Source organism: Haliotis rubra, unplaced genomic scaffold (assembly GCF_003918875.1).
Source record: "Haliotis rubra isolate DU_JTF1 unplaced genomic scaffold, ASM391887v1 Scf92, whole genome shotgun sequence".
Lineage (NCBI taxonomy): Eukaryota > Metazoa > Mollusca > Gastropoda > Lepetellida > Haliotidae > Haliotis > Haliotis rubra.
In genome coordinates this window covers 177,495-195,262 of record NW_025767657.1, presented here as the reverse complement: position 1 = coordinate 195,262, position 17,768 = coordinate 177,495, and the positions used below count along the sequence as shown (strand labels likewise).

Genomic DNA, 17,768 nt, shown 5'->3' with positions numbered 1-17,768 from the left:
TACCCTCACCCTCAAGAGGACCCTCCAACACACATACCCTCACCCTCAAGAGGACCCTCCAACACACATACCCTCATCCTCAATAGGCCCCTCCAACACACATACCCTCACCCAAAATAGGCCCCTACAACGCATATACCCTCACCCTCAAGAGGCCCCTCAAACACACATACTCTCACCCTCAAGAGGCCCCTCCAACACACATACCCTCATCCCCACGAGGCCCCTCCAGCACACATACTCTCACCATCAAGAGGCCCCTCGAGCACACATACCCTCATCCCCAAGAGGCCCTTTTTTTATGCGATCTTCAGTAACCCATGCTTGTCGTAAGAGGCAACTAACGGCATCGGGTGGTCAGGTTCGCTAACTTAACTTGGTTAACACATGTCATCAGTTCCCAATTGCGCAGATCGATGCTCATGCTGTTGATCACTGGATTGTCTGGTCCAGACTCAATTATTTACAGACCGCTGCTATATAGCTGGAATAGTGCTCAGTGCTGCTTAAAACTAAAATCACTCTCAATACTGTCACCCCTAAGAGGCCCCTCCAACGCATATACCCTCCTCCCCAAGTGGCCCCTCCAACACACACACCCTCCTCCCCTAGTGGCCCCTCCAACACACATACCCTCCTCCCCAAGGGGCCCCTTCCAACACACATATACCCTCACCCCAAAGGGCCCCTCAAACACATATACCCTACATCCCCAAGTGGCCCCCAACAAATATTTACCCTCACCCCCAAGAGGCCCCTCAACACATATTTACCCCTCACCTCCCCAAGAGCCCCTTAAACACACATATACCCTCACCCCAAGAGGCCCCTCCAACACACATACTCACCTCATCCCAATGGGGCCCCCTCCAATACATGTACACTCACCCCCAAGAGGCCCCTCCAGCACACATACACTCTCACCCCCAAGAGGCCCCTCCAGCCCACATACACTCACCCCCAAGAGGCCCCTCCAGCCCACATACACTCCCCCCCAAGAGGCCCCTCCAGCCCACATACACCTCACCCCAAGAGGCCCTCACATACCCTCACATACCCTCACACCCCCATGTGGCCCTCCAGCCCATATACACTCACCCCAAGAGGCCCCTCCAGCTCACATACACTCACCCCCAAGAGGCCCCTCCAGCCCACATACACTCACCCCCAAGAGGCCCCTCCAGCAGCTGTGCTGCATCCTCCCATCTCTCCATCTGTTCCAGAATCATCAGGTACAACAATACTTCTGAAATGGGACAAAGTCATCATTATTGATCAGATGCAAATTATTTTTTAACATTAATTGCAACTGATCACAAAGGGACTGATAAAATTGCACACAAGCACTTTCACATTCCACACAAGGCTAAAAAAACTGGCCAGGTTTCTGTTAATAGTTTAGAATAAAAATTGAACTTGCTGGATTACTTTGTCAGGATATGATTGTACTAAATTACAAACTTCCATAAATCCAAACCCTCTACCTGTGCTCTTCAAACAGTTATTACCCCTGTAGGTGTCCTCCCATTTGTGAGAACTCCCAATTGTGAGACACATTAATTAATGGTTCAGTGCACACGGGTGGTGCTTCCCCATCCCTACGATGAAAGTGGGAACAGCCCTGTTGCTGAAGAGTACCCGCAGGAGGCATAGTTCATTAATGAGTTAATTAACACAGAAGACATTGTTCGTTGAAGAGCATTTATTGTTTTCAATAGATACTGAATTACTGGTGATATATTCTACTTGTTGAAGGCCTGCCATAATGGTGATCGGAAAGAGCAGTCAAAGGTTAATAAATACATTTGGATTAATTATTGTTACAACAGTTATTGCTAGATTTTTCAAACACGTAAATCTGAGTAGGTAAATTAATTTCTCTTTCAAAAGATCACGAAGTTACCTACACAAAGTGTTTATTTTTTAAAGCCATTTATCTGAGTAGGTTAATTACTTTATCTTTTAGAGTTTCATTAAGTTACCTCCACTAAGTACCTACTCCACTGTCTCACAACTGGGAGTCTCACAACTGGGAGTTCTCACAAATGGGAGTAGACCCCCCTGTAAAGGTAAATCCTGTTAACACAAAGCTTTTCTGACTTCACTGGTATGCAGATATTTCACACTACTATATAAACAAGCATTTACACTAAATGCCACTACAAATCTGCTCAAAACCAATTACAATATAATATACACTAGGAACACACCAGTGAGAGGGAAATATATACCACAAATGTATTTTAGTATTATGAGATTTTGTTTGCTTGCAGTGGACATGCTGACCTGCTTCGGCTTCAACCTTGCCCTCTGTAACATACTTCTTGGTCATCCTCTCAGCCAGTGGCAGGTACATGCTGGTTGCTAGCTTCTTGTCTGTGGCGCTGTGAGCCTGTAATAGACGTGTACATGTCTGACTGACTGACTAGGCTGACATTTAGGGACACTGTTCTACATATTCAGTCTGGTCATCAATATACACATTCACACATAACAACCTTGCAATAAACACATAAATATCATGCCCCTGCAATATACCATGAACATATCACACACCTGCAATATACACATCCATTCCTGCAATATCACATTCCTGCAATAGACACATGTACATATCACACACCTGCAATATACACATCCATATATCACATTCCTGCAATAGACATATGTACATATCACACTCGTGCAATAGACACATGCACATATCACTAGGGCTGCGCAATATAACCGGTTTACCGGTATGTACCGGTTCAGACATGAAAACGATACGTATTGCAATACGCTGGTTGAAAACCGGTATTTTGACTTGCATTCAGAAAATTTCACAACACTCGGAAATCTTCGGAAATTTCCTTATTTCATTTGTGCCAAATATTCTTCACATTTTTATTTTATGACATTTAAAAGTTGTAATTAAAGCTTAATCAAGCATAGTGATTTTGTTGTGTTTTTGCTCTATAAGTCAAGCATTAACTCGCTTATAAGTAGTTTTTTGTTTAAAAATACTCCAGGCAATATATTGCAATACATATTGCAATACATGCTTTCGCATCGCAATATATTGCAATATGAAAATTCTGTGCAATACCCACCCATACATATCACACACCTGCAATATACACATCCATATATCACATTGCTGCAATAGACACATATACATATCACACACCTGCAATATACACATCCATATATCCGTTCCTGCAATGCACACATGTACATATCACACACCTGCAATATACATATGTACATATCACATTCCTGCAATGCACACATGTACATATCACACACCTGCAATATACATATGTACATATCACACACCTGCAATATACATATGTACATATCACATTCCTGCAATACACACATGTCCAGATCACACACGTGCAATATACATATGTACATATCACACTCGTGCAATAGACACATGCACATATCACTATGGCTGCGCAATATACATATGTACATATCACATTCCTGCAATGCACACATGTACTTATCACACACCTGCAATATACATATGTACATATCACACACCTGCAATATACACATGTACATATCACAAACCTGCAATATACACATGTACATATCACACACCTGCAATATACACGTATTACATATTAAACCTGATCAAGTGATGACTTTCACCTCTCACCTGCATTATGATGCTCATCACTGCCCAGAAGTAGTAGGGGTTCTTCTGTGGCCGCAGCTTGTGCAGCGACATCGCAGTCAGCTGCTGTTTCTTGTAGTCACCAAGTCGCACATGAGCCATGAACAACGCTGACAGGATTTCCTCATTGTCAGGTCGGGACTTATGGGCGTTCTCGTACAGGTCAGCAATCAGCTCCACTGTTCCACACAATAATTGGGATAATCATGTGTTTCCATGCTTATCACAGTCCCCGACACTCCAACATGTATATAATGAAGTTTGGACAATGCAAGCCAGTGATTCATATCAAGACCAACGATGCACACTAACAACCAAGTGACCAAGTTTGACCCATCAAGTCCACTCTCATCAATAGCATGGGAGTGAGTATGGTTTTACGCCACTTTTAGCAATATTCCAGCAATATCACGGCAGGGGACACCAGAAATGGGCTTCACACATTGTACCCATGTGGGTCAAGTAGCATGGGACATTTTCTTCCCAGAAATCTCAGGGTTTTCATTTTCTATTGTAGGAGAATGCTTGTCATTTTAGGCATTATACAGAAATATTCCAGCTATATTACAGAGATAGGTAAATAATCAAATCTAGACCTGGACAATCTGGTGACTGATACTATGAGAATCATTCTATGTAACTGGGATACAAAAGCTGTTAGTTATCAATGATTGTACTATCTATTTTGAAGAAAACGGATACAGGATGCACTTACTCTTATGAACTTCCCTGTAGCAAATGGACATCGCCTGTAGCGTAGCCTCATTGTGGGGATGCTGAGCATGGACTTCCTGCAGGATTGCTGAGCTGTCGTCATGACGGCCCAGTCGCAACATCGCCAGCGCTTTGAGAACCTGAAAATATTTGGCATTAATTACACCATTTTCAAAATATTACATCCTCACAAAAGGGTTGGAAAACAATATTCTACAATTTCTCTAACATTACCATGACTACTGTGATTTCTAATTGTCGGTACTTCCAGGGACTGGAAATGACAGTTCATTTGGTCATATAATGATGACATCAGACATCTTTGTAACTTTAGTTCGTACAGTGAAGAAGCATTAAATTGGTCAAGTCCTATAAGGGATAGATTTCCAGCATGCTTCAAAAGTAACATAGGTCTAATTAAATTTCAATGAGTATAAAGTGACGCCACTTTTACCATTACATGGAAGGCAACACAAGAGCCAGTTATCTATGTGGACGAGAGGAAATAAACCTTAAATCTAGCTTGAAACTTCATTTAAACGCATTCCCTGGAGAGATTAGAAAGAGAGAAGAGAGCACACATTTTCGTTTTAAAAGTATACTTATAAATCACATCATGTAAACACACATCTGAGTGAGTATGGTTTTGTGACACTTTTAGCAACATTCCAGCAACATCATGGTGGGGAACACTAGAAATGGGCTTCACACACTGTGCCCATGTGGGGAATCGAACCCAGGTCTTCGACATGATGAAAAAACACTTTAAACACTGGCCTACCCCACTGCCCCTAAACACACATGTGTAAATATCACTGTTTATCATCAAAAACTGTGTTTCACTGGAAATGTTGCTTGTGTGAGATACAAACAATATATCCTCGGAGATATCGTTTAGACAGTAATTTTATACAATGTCAATTACATTAGATTGCAATGCTTTGACATCATCAATTACATGGCTCACAATGCTATGACGTCAAAAACCTGATGATGTCACAATGCTATGACATCATAAACTTGCTATGACATCACTGCACTGCAAGTACCGTGTTCAGAGATGTACACTGAAAACTAATGAAGAGTGATTCTTTATGATAATTAGAATCTCACCCTAGTGTCTTCTGATATCAAATATATCAAAAACTTGTCAGATAAAAGTAAAAATATCCTCGGTAAGCCTTGAATATTTATAACTTTATCAACTCATGTTGATATAATTGATATCAGTAGACACTGAGTGAGATTCTCTATATATACTGAAACAAAATTAGTAATAATTATTTACAAACCATTCTCCCTCCATTTTCATACTCCCACTCCACACTTACTGACTGACTGACTGAGTTTAGTTTTACGCTGCTTTTAGCAATATTCCAGCAATATCACGGGCGGGGACACCAGAAATTTAACACATTGTGCCCATGGGGAATCTCCCGGATCCAGCCAACGCTTTAACCACTAGGCTACCCCACCGCCCCCCACTCCACACTTAACCCCTATCCCTACTATTAGGTAGTCATCAAGTATGTCACATACAACCCCACTGTCCTGACAGCAGGGCTTGCATCTCACCTTGGCACACTGGAAATCTTTCTGTTTCTTGAGGACTTTATCTGCCTCCTGGATCGCCTTCTTGTTGTTGCCATTGTCCAGGCAGTCTGTAACCATGACAACATGAAATGATGGGTTTGTCTGATATGGTCTGTCAATCAAATGTCATGTTGGGAGCCTAATTGTTAAAACTTAATTAAAGTTATTTCCTTAATTTCAGATATTTTAAAACAGCACTTTAATACTGCCTTCAGTGAGACATGTTATTTTGGTCATAAAAGCTCTATATTATTAGCCATTTCACATTTCTTTTTTCAGGTATATATTCATGCACAAAATCACGAACTTAGTAAGTAGGACATATTCCAATTTGAATCAACAGTAGAGGAAGTAACGTGTACGCGAGACTGTCCCTGTTACTAATACAAGTGACTATCTGAGAGGGGGTGAATCATTCGCATGACTGCCTGATCACAGACAGGGAAATTCTGCATGTCACACAAAAACGCATCTAAATGATCAATGAATGAGGAGGTAAGCATATTATGACATCTCCGACCAAGAATGCCAGAAATTTGGGAAGAAACAATGAATAACGCCTGAGCCTGAAAGTTTTAAAGCACAACAATCAACAGAATTGAGCTTTGTCAATACAACCTGTAAATATGGAGTGTGAGCGAGTTGTCTTTTAGTACTATTATAGCAATATCACAGCTGAGGACACCAGAAGTGGTACCCATGTTGGGAATCAAACCTGGGCCTTTGGTATGACGAGCGAACGCTTTAGTTTAACCACTAGGCTACCCTATCGCCCGTGTGAATATGGAAGCCTAGATAAGGCAAATCAGGGGTTGATAGCATGAACATCAATCCAAACTGTTGACCATGATGATGTACAATCCTCATTTATCAGGTTAGATGTAATGGGGACCAATTCTGGTTTAGGCAGAAACCAAAACATAGATAGAGGCTTTAAGTGCTTTTTAATCATGTCTATACTTTTTTCAAAATACCATTATCACCCAATTCACTTTCTGTCATCACAGTTCATGGGAAAGCTTTGACCACCTATCAATATCTTGTATCTCTACACCTAATATTCGACACAAAAATATTAATTGGGATTCAATTTTCAAACCCAAAATCAGTGAATCCTGAGCTTTTAGTCTAGAGCCTTTAGCAATATTTCAGCAATATCACAGATGGGGACATTAGACTGCTTTGGTTTCGTTCTTGTATAATGCTGCTTGTCGTAATAGGCGACTAACGGGATCGGGTAGTCAGACTCGCTGACTTGGTTGACACATGTCATTGTGTACCAGTTGTATAGATCAATGCTCATGCTGTTGATCATTGGATTGTCTGGTCCAGACTCGATTATTTACAGACCGCTGCCATATAGCTCAAATACTCCTGAGAGCGGCATTAAACAACAACTAACCAACCAACTTTGTGCATGGTCACTGCATTTTGCAATATAAGTTAAGTAGATAGTGTATTTATTATTTTTAAAATCAATATGTACACTGCATGACACAGCAAAATTCATTGTGAAATCATGCATTATATTGATACATTGTGATACTTGACAGTTGATATATCTAACAACTGTTTCAATGAATGACACTGCAACATATGTGCCATTTATCATGCCATGACAGATTCACAATAATAACAAGAAACAATCAATATATAACATCAATTTGGCAATTCATGATTGCCTAAATGTCAAGTAAATTCACACATGACCTTGTATTTGAAGTCATGTTGATCATGATTTGTTGAAGAGAAGTGAATGTAAATTAGGGTGCTGCTTCACATGTTATAGCTTATATCAGCAAAATCTCTTGATTGTTTGAAAATAGGATATGCAAGGACACAGGGTCTCAATTAGGACTGAAAGTGGATCATGCCCACTGGAATATATCTTCCCTGGTATGCAGGGAAATTGTCAACCTCAGTAAAATATCACTTGAATCATGTTCTAACAATATGTTACAACTGTAAATTACCAATTGAATGGATTACGGTTGGCATGGGATGGGTGGGTGGAACTGGCTTTTGTTTGTTTACCATTTTATCCGTCTATATTACCTGAAACTCCTGAACCAATTTACAGCGTTCTTGTTTCAGAATAGCTGGTGCATTCTTTTGAACATTTATGATTTATGTTTATTTGTTTGTTGTTTAATGCTGCACTCTTTCATCTTTCAGCTGTATAACAGTGGTGTGTAAATAATGGAGTCTAGGATTGATAATCCCATGATTCACATTATAAGCATTTGCAACTGGGATATGATGACATGCATCAGTCAAGTTACCATGGTTACCAAAACTGACCACCCAATCCTGTTAGTCGCTCTAACGACAAGCATGAGTTGAAGACCAATTCTAGTCCAGATCGTCATTAGTTCATATGAATAAACTCGTATTCCAGCCAAGGCCTACATCGAGCACACCTTGGTATAGTGCAAAGACGTCTAGTTATATGCTGGACTAGATCGTTATGAGTATGAATATTTGTGACAAGTGTGAAAGATATATCTTAAAAAAAGGGTTACACAAACACTCCCCACTATGGCAACGTCCAAACATGCTTTAAGCATAAAAAACAACAAGATCTGATTACCATCCCGGTATCAAGACAATACCAAGTGTCAATAGCCCTAGGTTTTGTGGCATCTGCATTCAAAGAGAGAAAAGAGCCTCTTGTCCGAAAGCAGTCCATTGAGGCCAATGATCATATCATAGTACATTATACCGTGAAACACAGTATCCATTCTTCGTGTGAAAATACATGCGAAACATGGGATGAAGGATTATTTCAAGCTGATTGAGTTGTATGACTTCGCAGTATACACTATTTTGGACACAGTAACCTCTGGGGAAATCCCGATAGTCATTGAAATCGCTCAAAGCAAATCACACAGAAACATCCCCTGTGCTTTCAGCCAGTGTGTTTCCATACAACCGTCTACATAAGCGATAATCTTCACGTGTCTTACCATATATAAGCCTCAGTCTCCTTTCGTTCACTTCCACATGGCTACGAGACGCCATTTTGGATAATCGTCTCGCCGGATCTCGCAATCGTGCCGAGACTTTACATACAATTCTTATTTTTTTAAATCATGGTTTAACATTGCCATATTGGCATCATGAAAATGTTTGAAGCGACACGTGAAGACAGGGACCCTTACATGAATAGAATTGCTGTGCCATTCTATAAAGATATCAGTCTATTTATAGTATCGCGGATTGTTTTAAAATGTGAGTCGCGCTCTCCTACCTAGCCTTGCTCCAAGGCTTACACAAGGCTAAGTCCATGGATGTATAGTAATTTTATCCTTTAATTGGGCAAGTCTAGATATGCGGACAGCCAGTCTGTTAGAGGGTTATTTATATTGTTTCGAAATTATTTAAACTATTAATTATTACCGTACAGGCCCGTAGCAACAGGCCTCCTTTTTTTCAGGAGTAAATGTTTTGAGCAGCCAGGAGCTGGAATTTTAATGTGATGAAATGAAACAAAAATTTATTCTTTATAACGATGTGTGGGTGCCAAATAAGAAACAAATAATAATTTCTTTAATTATGAAAAATCTTTCATTGTAACAAGTCATTTATCACCCTTTCACGCAGAAAATGCAGTGTAAGTGAGGTCTTTCAGAAGTTTAAATTCATCATAGCTACATAGAAAGTGAACGTAGCCGGCGTCTGTACTACAGCTGAGTATGTTGGCACCGAGGTGTCACATGTCCATCAAGCATCACTTTGATAGTGCAGTGCAAACAAAGTAACATCGATTTGACATGGAGGAAAGTATTTGCAGACGTGACGAAATGCCTATTTTAGATATTCAGAGGAAAGAAAAATAATTTCTGAACAGAAATGTTGAGTTGAATGCTGAAAAATCATCTTTGATTATTGATGAACTTTCCACCTCATTAATTCCTCCTGATTTCTCAGTTCATTCTGAAAATTACAGAGCATACAGAAGTACAGGAGATGAAAACTGTCTGTATAATTCAGCCTCCTTATATCTCTGTGGCAATGAATCTCTTTCCAAATGTCTTTGCATTTTAGTTAGTGCAGAACTTTATTTGAAACGAGGGTCTTATACTCTCTCTAGTCTAACTATCACCAGTATGATGTCAAGGTGCAAAGACCAAGGAGATGGAGCTTATATAAACTTGGTGCTTTCAGATGAGGGTTGGAGAATATTTGATGAAGCAAAGGAATTTGAGAGAGCAATATTATTTGAAGCCCAAAAGAACTGCCATGACAAGAAATGGTGCTTATTTCTGCATATGTGTGCATTAGGAGAGGTGCTGAAGGAGTACTGTGAGATTGTGTCTGTATACCCTGATGTCCAGTATGCAATGAGGTCAGTTTTAAATAGAACTGTAATGCGTTCAGAACCTCGTAGTATGGATAGACGTCTGTACATTTTATGGACTCGAGACAGCATGCTTGACAACAGACCTGGATCTATCTTCCAGCCAATCATTTTGTACCTTGTTCATTTGCTTGCAAGTGCAAGAAAAAGCAGTGGTAAAGTAGATGAACAACATGTTGAGAAAAAGAGAAAGAAAAGCATTTTTGACTATTTTCAACGAGGTGTCAAGAAACATTCCACTGCTCAGCAAGGAAAATATAGTGCATGAATGCAAAATATAGTAATGAATCAATGAATGAAAACACTTGTACACCATCTGTTTCTGACTTCAATGTAATGTCAGTGAAGACTCAAAACAATCAATCCAAAAGCGACGCATTTAAAGTGCAAAGCGTGTTGATGCAAAGTTAACAAACATTCCAGATGTTGGTAACTAACCACATCAACCACAGAAACTATTTCCTACGCGTAAGATTGGTACTCACAAGAGAACATGCCAGACTGGGTGGTTCCAGAAATGGAAGTGCTTTAATAATAATAATAATAATAATGTGTCCATTTATATAGCGCCAAACTCCACACTAGGTATGCTCATAGCGCTAACAATCAAGGCCATTATTACCCCGGATAACCCAAGCTGCCTGTTAGGCGCTAGAAGGTTATAGTCATATGACTTTTTTCCACCGGGTACCCATTTTCCTGCTGGGTGAACAGAGACAATTTTGAACAAACTCACTTGCCTAAGGTGAGACCACATGTGTCACATGTGCTTCGTTGTGGGGCAGGACTCAAGTCCTAGAAACTCTCAGGAGTCAAGCTGCCAAACACGGTCACCCATCCAAGGACTCTCCGAGCTCGACGCTGCTTAACTTCACCGATTTGTGGCCTGAAGCTTTGAGCACAGGACCACGCGCTTCATTATGATGAACACTCTTTGGTTTCATTTGCATAAAAGCAATCCAAGAAAATAAACTCTCTAACCCTTGCACAGAGAAAGCTTTCATTTTTGACGGATACAACAACTGGAAGAAGGGTACTGAGAAATTTGAGAAACATGAAGAGTAAAAGTCATCAAGAATCAGTTGAAAGAGTAATTGTATTGCCTCTGCATACAAAAAAGACACTCGCTGTCAACAGAGTTTGATGAAACTAGAAAGGAGAACAGACAATGTCTTCTAAAAATTCTGTCATGTCTACAGTTTCTTGCTCGTCAAGGACTAGCTTTCAGAGGTGACAAAACTGAGACTGATTCAAACTTTCTTCAATTACTTGTCTTCCAAGCCAAAGATGATCCTATTCTGAGTAATTGGTTGAAAAGGAAAACAGATAGGTATACTTCGCCTTAGATACAAAATCTTCTTCTTGATGTTATGGCAAACTCAGTCTTGCGAGAGGTGTTACAACCTGTTCAAGAAAGAACTTTATTTTCAATAATGGCAGACGAATGTGTTGATGTGTCTAATAAAGAGCAACTTGTAGTCTGCATCAGATGGATTGATGAGAACTTTAAGGGACATGACGAATTTGTTGGATTCTACGAGGTTGCAAACATTGAAGCCAAAACCATATTTAAGGCAATCAATGATGTACTCCGGAGGTTGAATCTGAATTGGTCTCAAGTTAGAGGACAATGTTATGACATGGCAGCAAATATGGCAGGGGTGAAAAAAGGAGTAGCTTCAGTGATCATGGGTATTAAGCCAAGAGCTGTGTACACTCATTGCTATGGTCATGCACTTAATCTTGCATGCTCAGATACCATCAGAAACTGAAACCTTCTTTCAGCCGACGAATTTCCTCGTGTAAAATTGGACATCACAAGCACGAGATCACTTGTTTCATAAGGAAAATGGTATTTAGAGTTAAAAGAAATCGTATTTCCAAGACGGTGTTGGTCTTTTCAAAAGATAAGGTCGTAAAATTCATCTGGCTCTGGTTACACCTGTTATGCGTTTTTTACGCTTATTTTGTACTAAGTTGCCCTATAGAACGGAACCCAGTCAGCAGTAAACGAGACTGTTGTGTAATCAATGTTTTGACTTGAATGTTCAACATTCTTTGGACATCCTGTGAAAGTTGACACCATTGAAAGAGTTATGGCCAACTACGATGTGCTGTTAGAAGTATGGGATGAAGCTATGGAATATGTCAAAGATTCGAAGATGAAAAGTCGAATTAGAGGAGTGTCTGCATACATGAGAACATTTAACTTCCTCTTTGGTGCAAACTTAACCGTCTGCATTTTGAGAAACAGTGACAATCTCAGCAAATCTCTCCAGGGAACCATATCAGCTGCACGTGGACAGAAGATGGCTTCTGCAACCTTAGCTGTCTTAGTAAGCCTCAGAAATGATTAACGCTTCTCTCTCTTCTGGCAAAACCAGAAAATCAAAGCCACACCACTTGATGTCGCCTAGGCCAGTTCTACCAAGGACGAACTGGCCACCCAAGAGAATAGATGATGGAGCACACACACCCCACCACACCTAACCACATCCCACCCCCATGTACCTGGTGGAGGAGTATTACAGAATTACAGACAAGTGTATTTCATGTCTCTAGACTTGGTCACCAGCTGCATCAGAGATAGGTTTAATGAACCTGGCTATATGATATACCAGAACCTGGAGACTCCACACCTTAATGCTGCTGCAGGAAAAGACTACACAAGCGAATTTGACATTTTTTCCAAATTCTATGGATCAGATATTGATAGCTGCGCTTTTGCAACACAGCTGAATATTCTGTCAGTGAATATGTCGAAAAGCAAAGAGTTGGATGTCTCAGACGTGATGGCCCACGTGAAGGAGACAGGTGGCAGTCTCTTCACTGAAGTTGTCACTGTTATAAAGCTCATCCAAGTGATGCCTTCAACAAACTCAGCGAGTGAAAGGTCCTTCAGTAGCCTTAGGAGGTTGAAAACATACCTGAGATCCACCATGACCCAAAGGCGTCTGAACAACTCGATGGTCCTTCATGTACACAGGGACAAAACAGACTACCTCAACCTGAGAGATATAGCAAATGACTTTGTGAGAAGAAGTGAACACAGGCTGTTCACATGTGGAAAATTCTTATGTTCGATGTAGGAATGAATCTGAAAAAAAATGTTATCTGTAGTATAATTATAATAGTGGTATTTTCTGACACTAAAGTTTACTTTAAAAGTCAATCCTCTACACACACACTAACACACACACACACACACACACACACACACACACCCTCACTGAACTACCAAAATGCAATTTGGGACCCCCACTTCTGAAATCGGTGCTATGGGCCTGCCTCAGACACTTGTGTAAGTCTACCAGAGGTCCTTGAGGTCAGTAAATTTTGCCGCAAGTGTAAGTGACTAGCTGTGACTCCGAGAAAAAAAGACCTAAACTCACATTAATTTTTATCTCATTAATATAATGCCCTAAAAATTATACCCTCCCAAAGTGGCTTCTACAAGATATCGCTTGGGTGACAAGAGGCGGTTTTGCTATGTACAATGAATATGCCGCACAGTGCTTTACAGGACATTGTGACATCATCGGAAACTATGACGTCATAATGTAATGCCATTACTAATCCCTCTGCCTCTCTACTAAGGCTGGTTAGGTAAAGCTTTACACTGTAAAAGTCCCGTTACACAATCAAACACTTAGCTAACAACATTGGTCAAAGAGAAACCTTGGTTGGGCTTTTTATCATAGGCTGTCAAAGAGGTGGCAGAATTTGTTTTGCAAAGATTGATGTTGTTCAGAAAGTATGTATTTCTGTTGTGAGTTTAGTTTTACGCCTTACTGCAATATTTATATGACGGCGGTAATCGAGTCTGGAAGAGAAAATCCAGAATGAACGGCATGAGCATCGATCGTCAATTGGGAACCTATGTCAATGAAGTCAGGAACCTCAACAAGCCTTAGTACCTTACGACAAGCATGGGTTTGAAGATCAATTCCTAAGGACCTTCACGGCTATTACTGTTGTTGTATATTTTGGATAATGTCGTTTAAGAATGAAAGGGGCGTCGTGGCACATGCGTTAAAGGTGCTTGTCTTCAACAAGCCTTTACCAAGGTTTGGAAACCGCATTCATAACCATATAAAGGATCTAAGAATGAAAGGGACACTGGAGTTGTTTCTTGAAAATAAGTGAAACCGCATATTCGTAACCAGGATTGAAAAAAACTGGAGGGTTTAATCGGAGAAACAAGATATATTTCGCTTCCATCAATGTCCACCAAAAGCGTTATCAACGGGTTTAGCAGTGTAACGGGGGCTCAGTAACAGTCTTGTCGCCTCAAATCAGATATATCTACACTCGTCAATGATAGCCTCGGCGCTTAAAGCTTTCATCGTTTGTTTGTTTTAGAAACTCTGCAAACCAACCCTTCTCGGTATTATGAACATCGATCGACGCATCTTGGATACGATAACAAGAATCACCCAAGTCAGCATTCGTCACCACTCGCCCCTTTCCGTAACCTCCAAGAAGACTCGTCCCCCACACGATGCTAGTTATGTGCGAAAATACGACAAACCAATCAGAACGCGCGTAAATGAGCGCGGTGCTTTGATAAAAATAATCCCGAGTACTTAAATCGTTTATGGCATTATGTTATTGTCTAAAGAATCATGAAAAATATATATCGTCATATTGAAAGTACAAAGAACGTAGCTAAAAGGATTTTGCTGCCTATTATGAAGTTTTTAAAAAGAATCATGCGAGTGACGGTGAGAGATTCAAATACACGCACGTGCGTTTGTTGACATAACTGCTCTCATGGGTCCAAGTGAGTGTATTTCTGATGATCTTGCAGGCTTGTTATGGAGATTGTACGTGCGCTTCGACCAATTTTAGGAAATGTAATTATAATCGCTATGAGTTTCAAATCAATAATATCGTATTTGTATGTAATTAATCAACCTTAATCTTTAACATTGGGCTGATATTTCATAGCTCTGGGGATATTTTAGTCTGAGTGTTTTTTGGGTCATTCACATTTTTTTCAGCGAATCCATTTGAAATTCCACCAGGGGTGTGACAGCAAGGTTACATGAATGTTCAGTCTGAGAAATATTTTAAAGTCATTTTTGAGTATATGCTTTTGGATTTAATGTAGCTGAAATATTTTTGTGTGTATATTCAATAAATCAATTCCCATTTGTGATGATTAAACCCTATTAAGAAAATTAACATAATTGGAAATATAAGGTGAACCGCTGGTAATAATTACATTAGAATATGTCTTTAACAAATATGTTTTTCTTTTTCTTTTAGTTGTATCAAAGTGGTTTAATTCTTTAAAATAAATAAGTATAAAAATCCCCAAAACAACAACCTATCAATGTACATGTGCTTCGGTGATATTAAGAAATATTGGAATCAAACAGGGATAGAGTTGTCGTTCTTGTTTAAAGTAGTTCTGTTGTTCATGCGCCAATATGAAATCCATCGAGAGGGGCACGAGTCGCTATTCGGCTTGTCCCGGAATAACACGAGTTGGTCACGAATGCCAAGTCAGCTAGCCTTACCACCGTATCCCGTCAGTCGCCTCTTACGACAAGCATGTGTTGCTGAAGATCGTTTCTAACCTGGACCTTCACAGGTTTATAGATTTGTGCTTATAAGTGCGCCCTCGCGCGTGCGCGCTCGCTCGCACGTACACACGCACGCACACACACGCACGCACATATATAACACTATTCATATAACATTATTCTGGGACTTTTCTATCTCTATGGCTGGTACGTGTTACATGTATGCGTTCCGTGAAATTTGGACTTTACTACACTCTTAGAAAAATTGTTTTCATCTCTGAAGTTTATGAAAGTTGACGTTGCAATATGTTTTATTAGTCCACCGACACATGTAAGTCGTGTCTGTTATCAAAAACCATGGATCCCCAAAGAGATGGGTTTGGAATGCGGGTTGTGAGCTTCCTTGTTTCCAAGACACCGTATTGCCCTGTGCCCGTCTTGTGAAGTTTCCACCACTCTTCCTCAAGCTCTGGATCAGCCTCTTAACCCAGTTTCTGTATAAGACATCTCTGTTTTGATGACCAATGCAGTGTTGTTACTCATAAGTAATATATACTAAACTCACGGGAGAAAGAAACGTCACCAAAATTATTTTTTTTTATCTGTCATCGTACACTAAGTGATTATTCATATCTGAAGTTCACACTTTCATCATTCAGAACTGAACGTTCGTCGTGTGGCTGAAAGAAAGAGGCGCTATTTCAGAGACAAATTCGTGATTCACTACTTCAAACTGCAAGATCATTCGTCAAAAGGTCATTCGTCAGAACTGACGGTTGATGTCATTAAAAATCTAACATTTAACTAGTCCTTTTGAGTTCGTTATAACCGTACCGTAGTTACCTGTATGTAAATTTAATTTGAAATCAGGGAGTCTTTCCGTTTCTTATCCTGTTTTTCTAAAAATTATTTTGTAAGAATGGATCTAATGAAGGTATCAAAATAGGGGTTTAGTACCTACGAGGGCGAAAATATCGGGGTTCATATTGTTCACACGATGCCCTAGGGCAAAATATCACTTTATCATGGTGACGTGACGTCATGAACAATGCTATGACGTCATGTTTCTTCTATGACGTTGCGTTCTACATGCAGCGACGGCGTGTAGCCAGCCTATGTTTGAAAGTGGACTTGGGTTTATTTTCCTCAATTTGACGACTTCGGTGATAAACAGAATATTATGTTCGTGCCCATATCATACTCGTGCCTAAATATCGGTATATCCCTCGCTCTCGCTCGTGAAATACCAACATCTAGGCACTCGTGTCGTAAACATAGTATGACACGGGCACTCATATAATATCCTCTATATATTATTTATCCAGTGACATATAGTGCACCTTGCCGCCCTCGTTTACTGGTTCCCGAATGCTCAGATTTGTGTCGCTGTTTTCCCTTTTAAAATGATCTGGAAACGAAGTTAAGTTTTCCCGACTTGACAGAAGACTTATAAAAACGGTCGATTATTTAAAGGTGCGACCAGGACCGAAACACAAAAACGCTGTCCTCGTTTCTGGTCATGGCCCTTTGCGTGGCTCTATTGTAAACCAAAAGTCACTGTGTTCTTTAATCTGATTGGTTGAAAAACATGATCGAATGGTATTCGATTCCTTGAAACGGCCCGGCTGATGACACTTCACTGCTGTACCCGTACTCGATGCCACTGAGTGCAGACAGAAAAACGCGTGTGGACTTTTGGTTTACTTTTGTGTTTACACAAATGCCGTGGGTTCCAAATGAAATAAATACTCAACACATGACGTTTACATGGTTTATCTCCTAAGTATACCGACCACGCGTCATACTTTGTTATGACGTCACACAACATTGACTCTGACGTAATATAATGCTGACATTGTTTTTGTTTTTGCGTCACCGTGTCTAGATCGCGGCTCTTACCACG

The 17,768-nt window shown here is 40.2% G+C and overlaps 1 protein-coding gene across 1 annotated transcript in view; it reads right to left on the bottom strand.

Moving 5' to 3' along the window:
* LOC124264324 (N-alpha-acetyltransferase 25, NatB auxiliary subunit-like) overlaps window positions 1-9,008 on the bottom strand; it is a 33,214-nt gene extending 24,206 nt beyond the window's left edge. Inside the window, exons 1-6 of the mRNA XM_046699081.1 lie at window positions 8,941-9,008; window positions 5,957-6,042; window positions 4,383-4,521; window positions 3,650-3,846; window positions 2,287-2,392; window positions 1,166-1,246 (exon numbers count right to left, since the gene is read on the bottom strand). Of these exons, the coding sequence (XP_046555037.1) occupies window positions 1,166-1,246; window positions 2,287-2,392; window positions 3,650-3,846; window positions 4,383-4,521; window positions 5,957-6,042; window positions 8,941-8,995 (664 nt within the window). The 5' untranslated portion in view covers window positions 8,996-9,008. The remainder of the gene's footprint in view (window positions 1-1,165; window positions 1,247-2,286; window positions 2,393-3,649; window positions 3,847-4,382; window positions 4,522-5,956; window positions 6,043-8,940) is intronic.
* Between the last annotated feature and the right edge of the window lie 8,760 nt (window positions 9,009-17,768).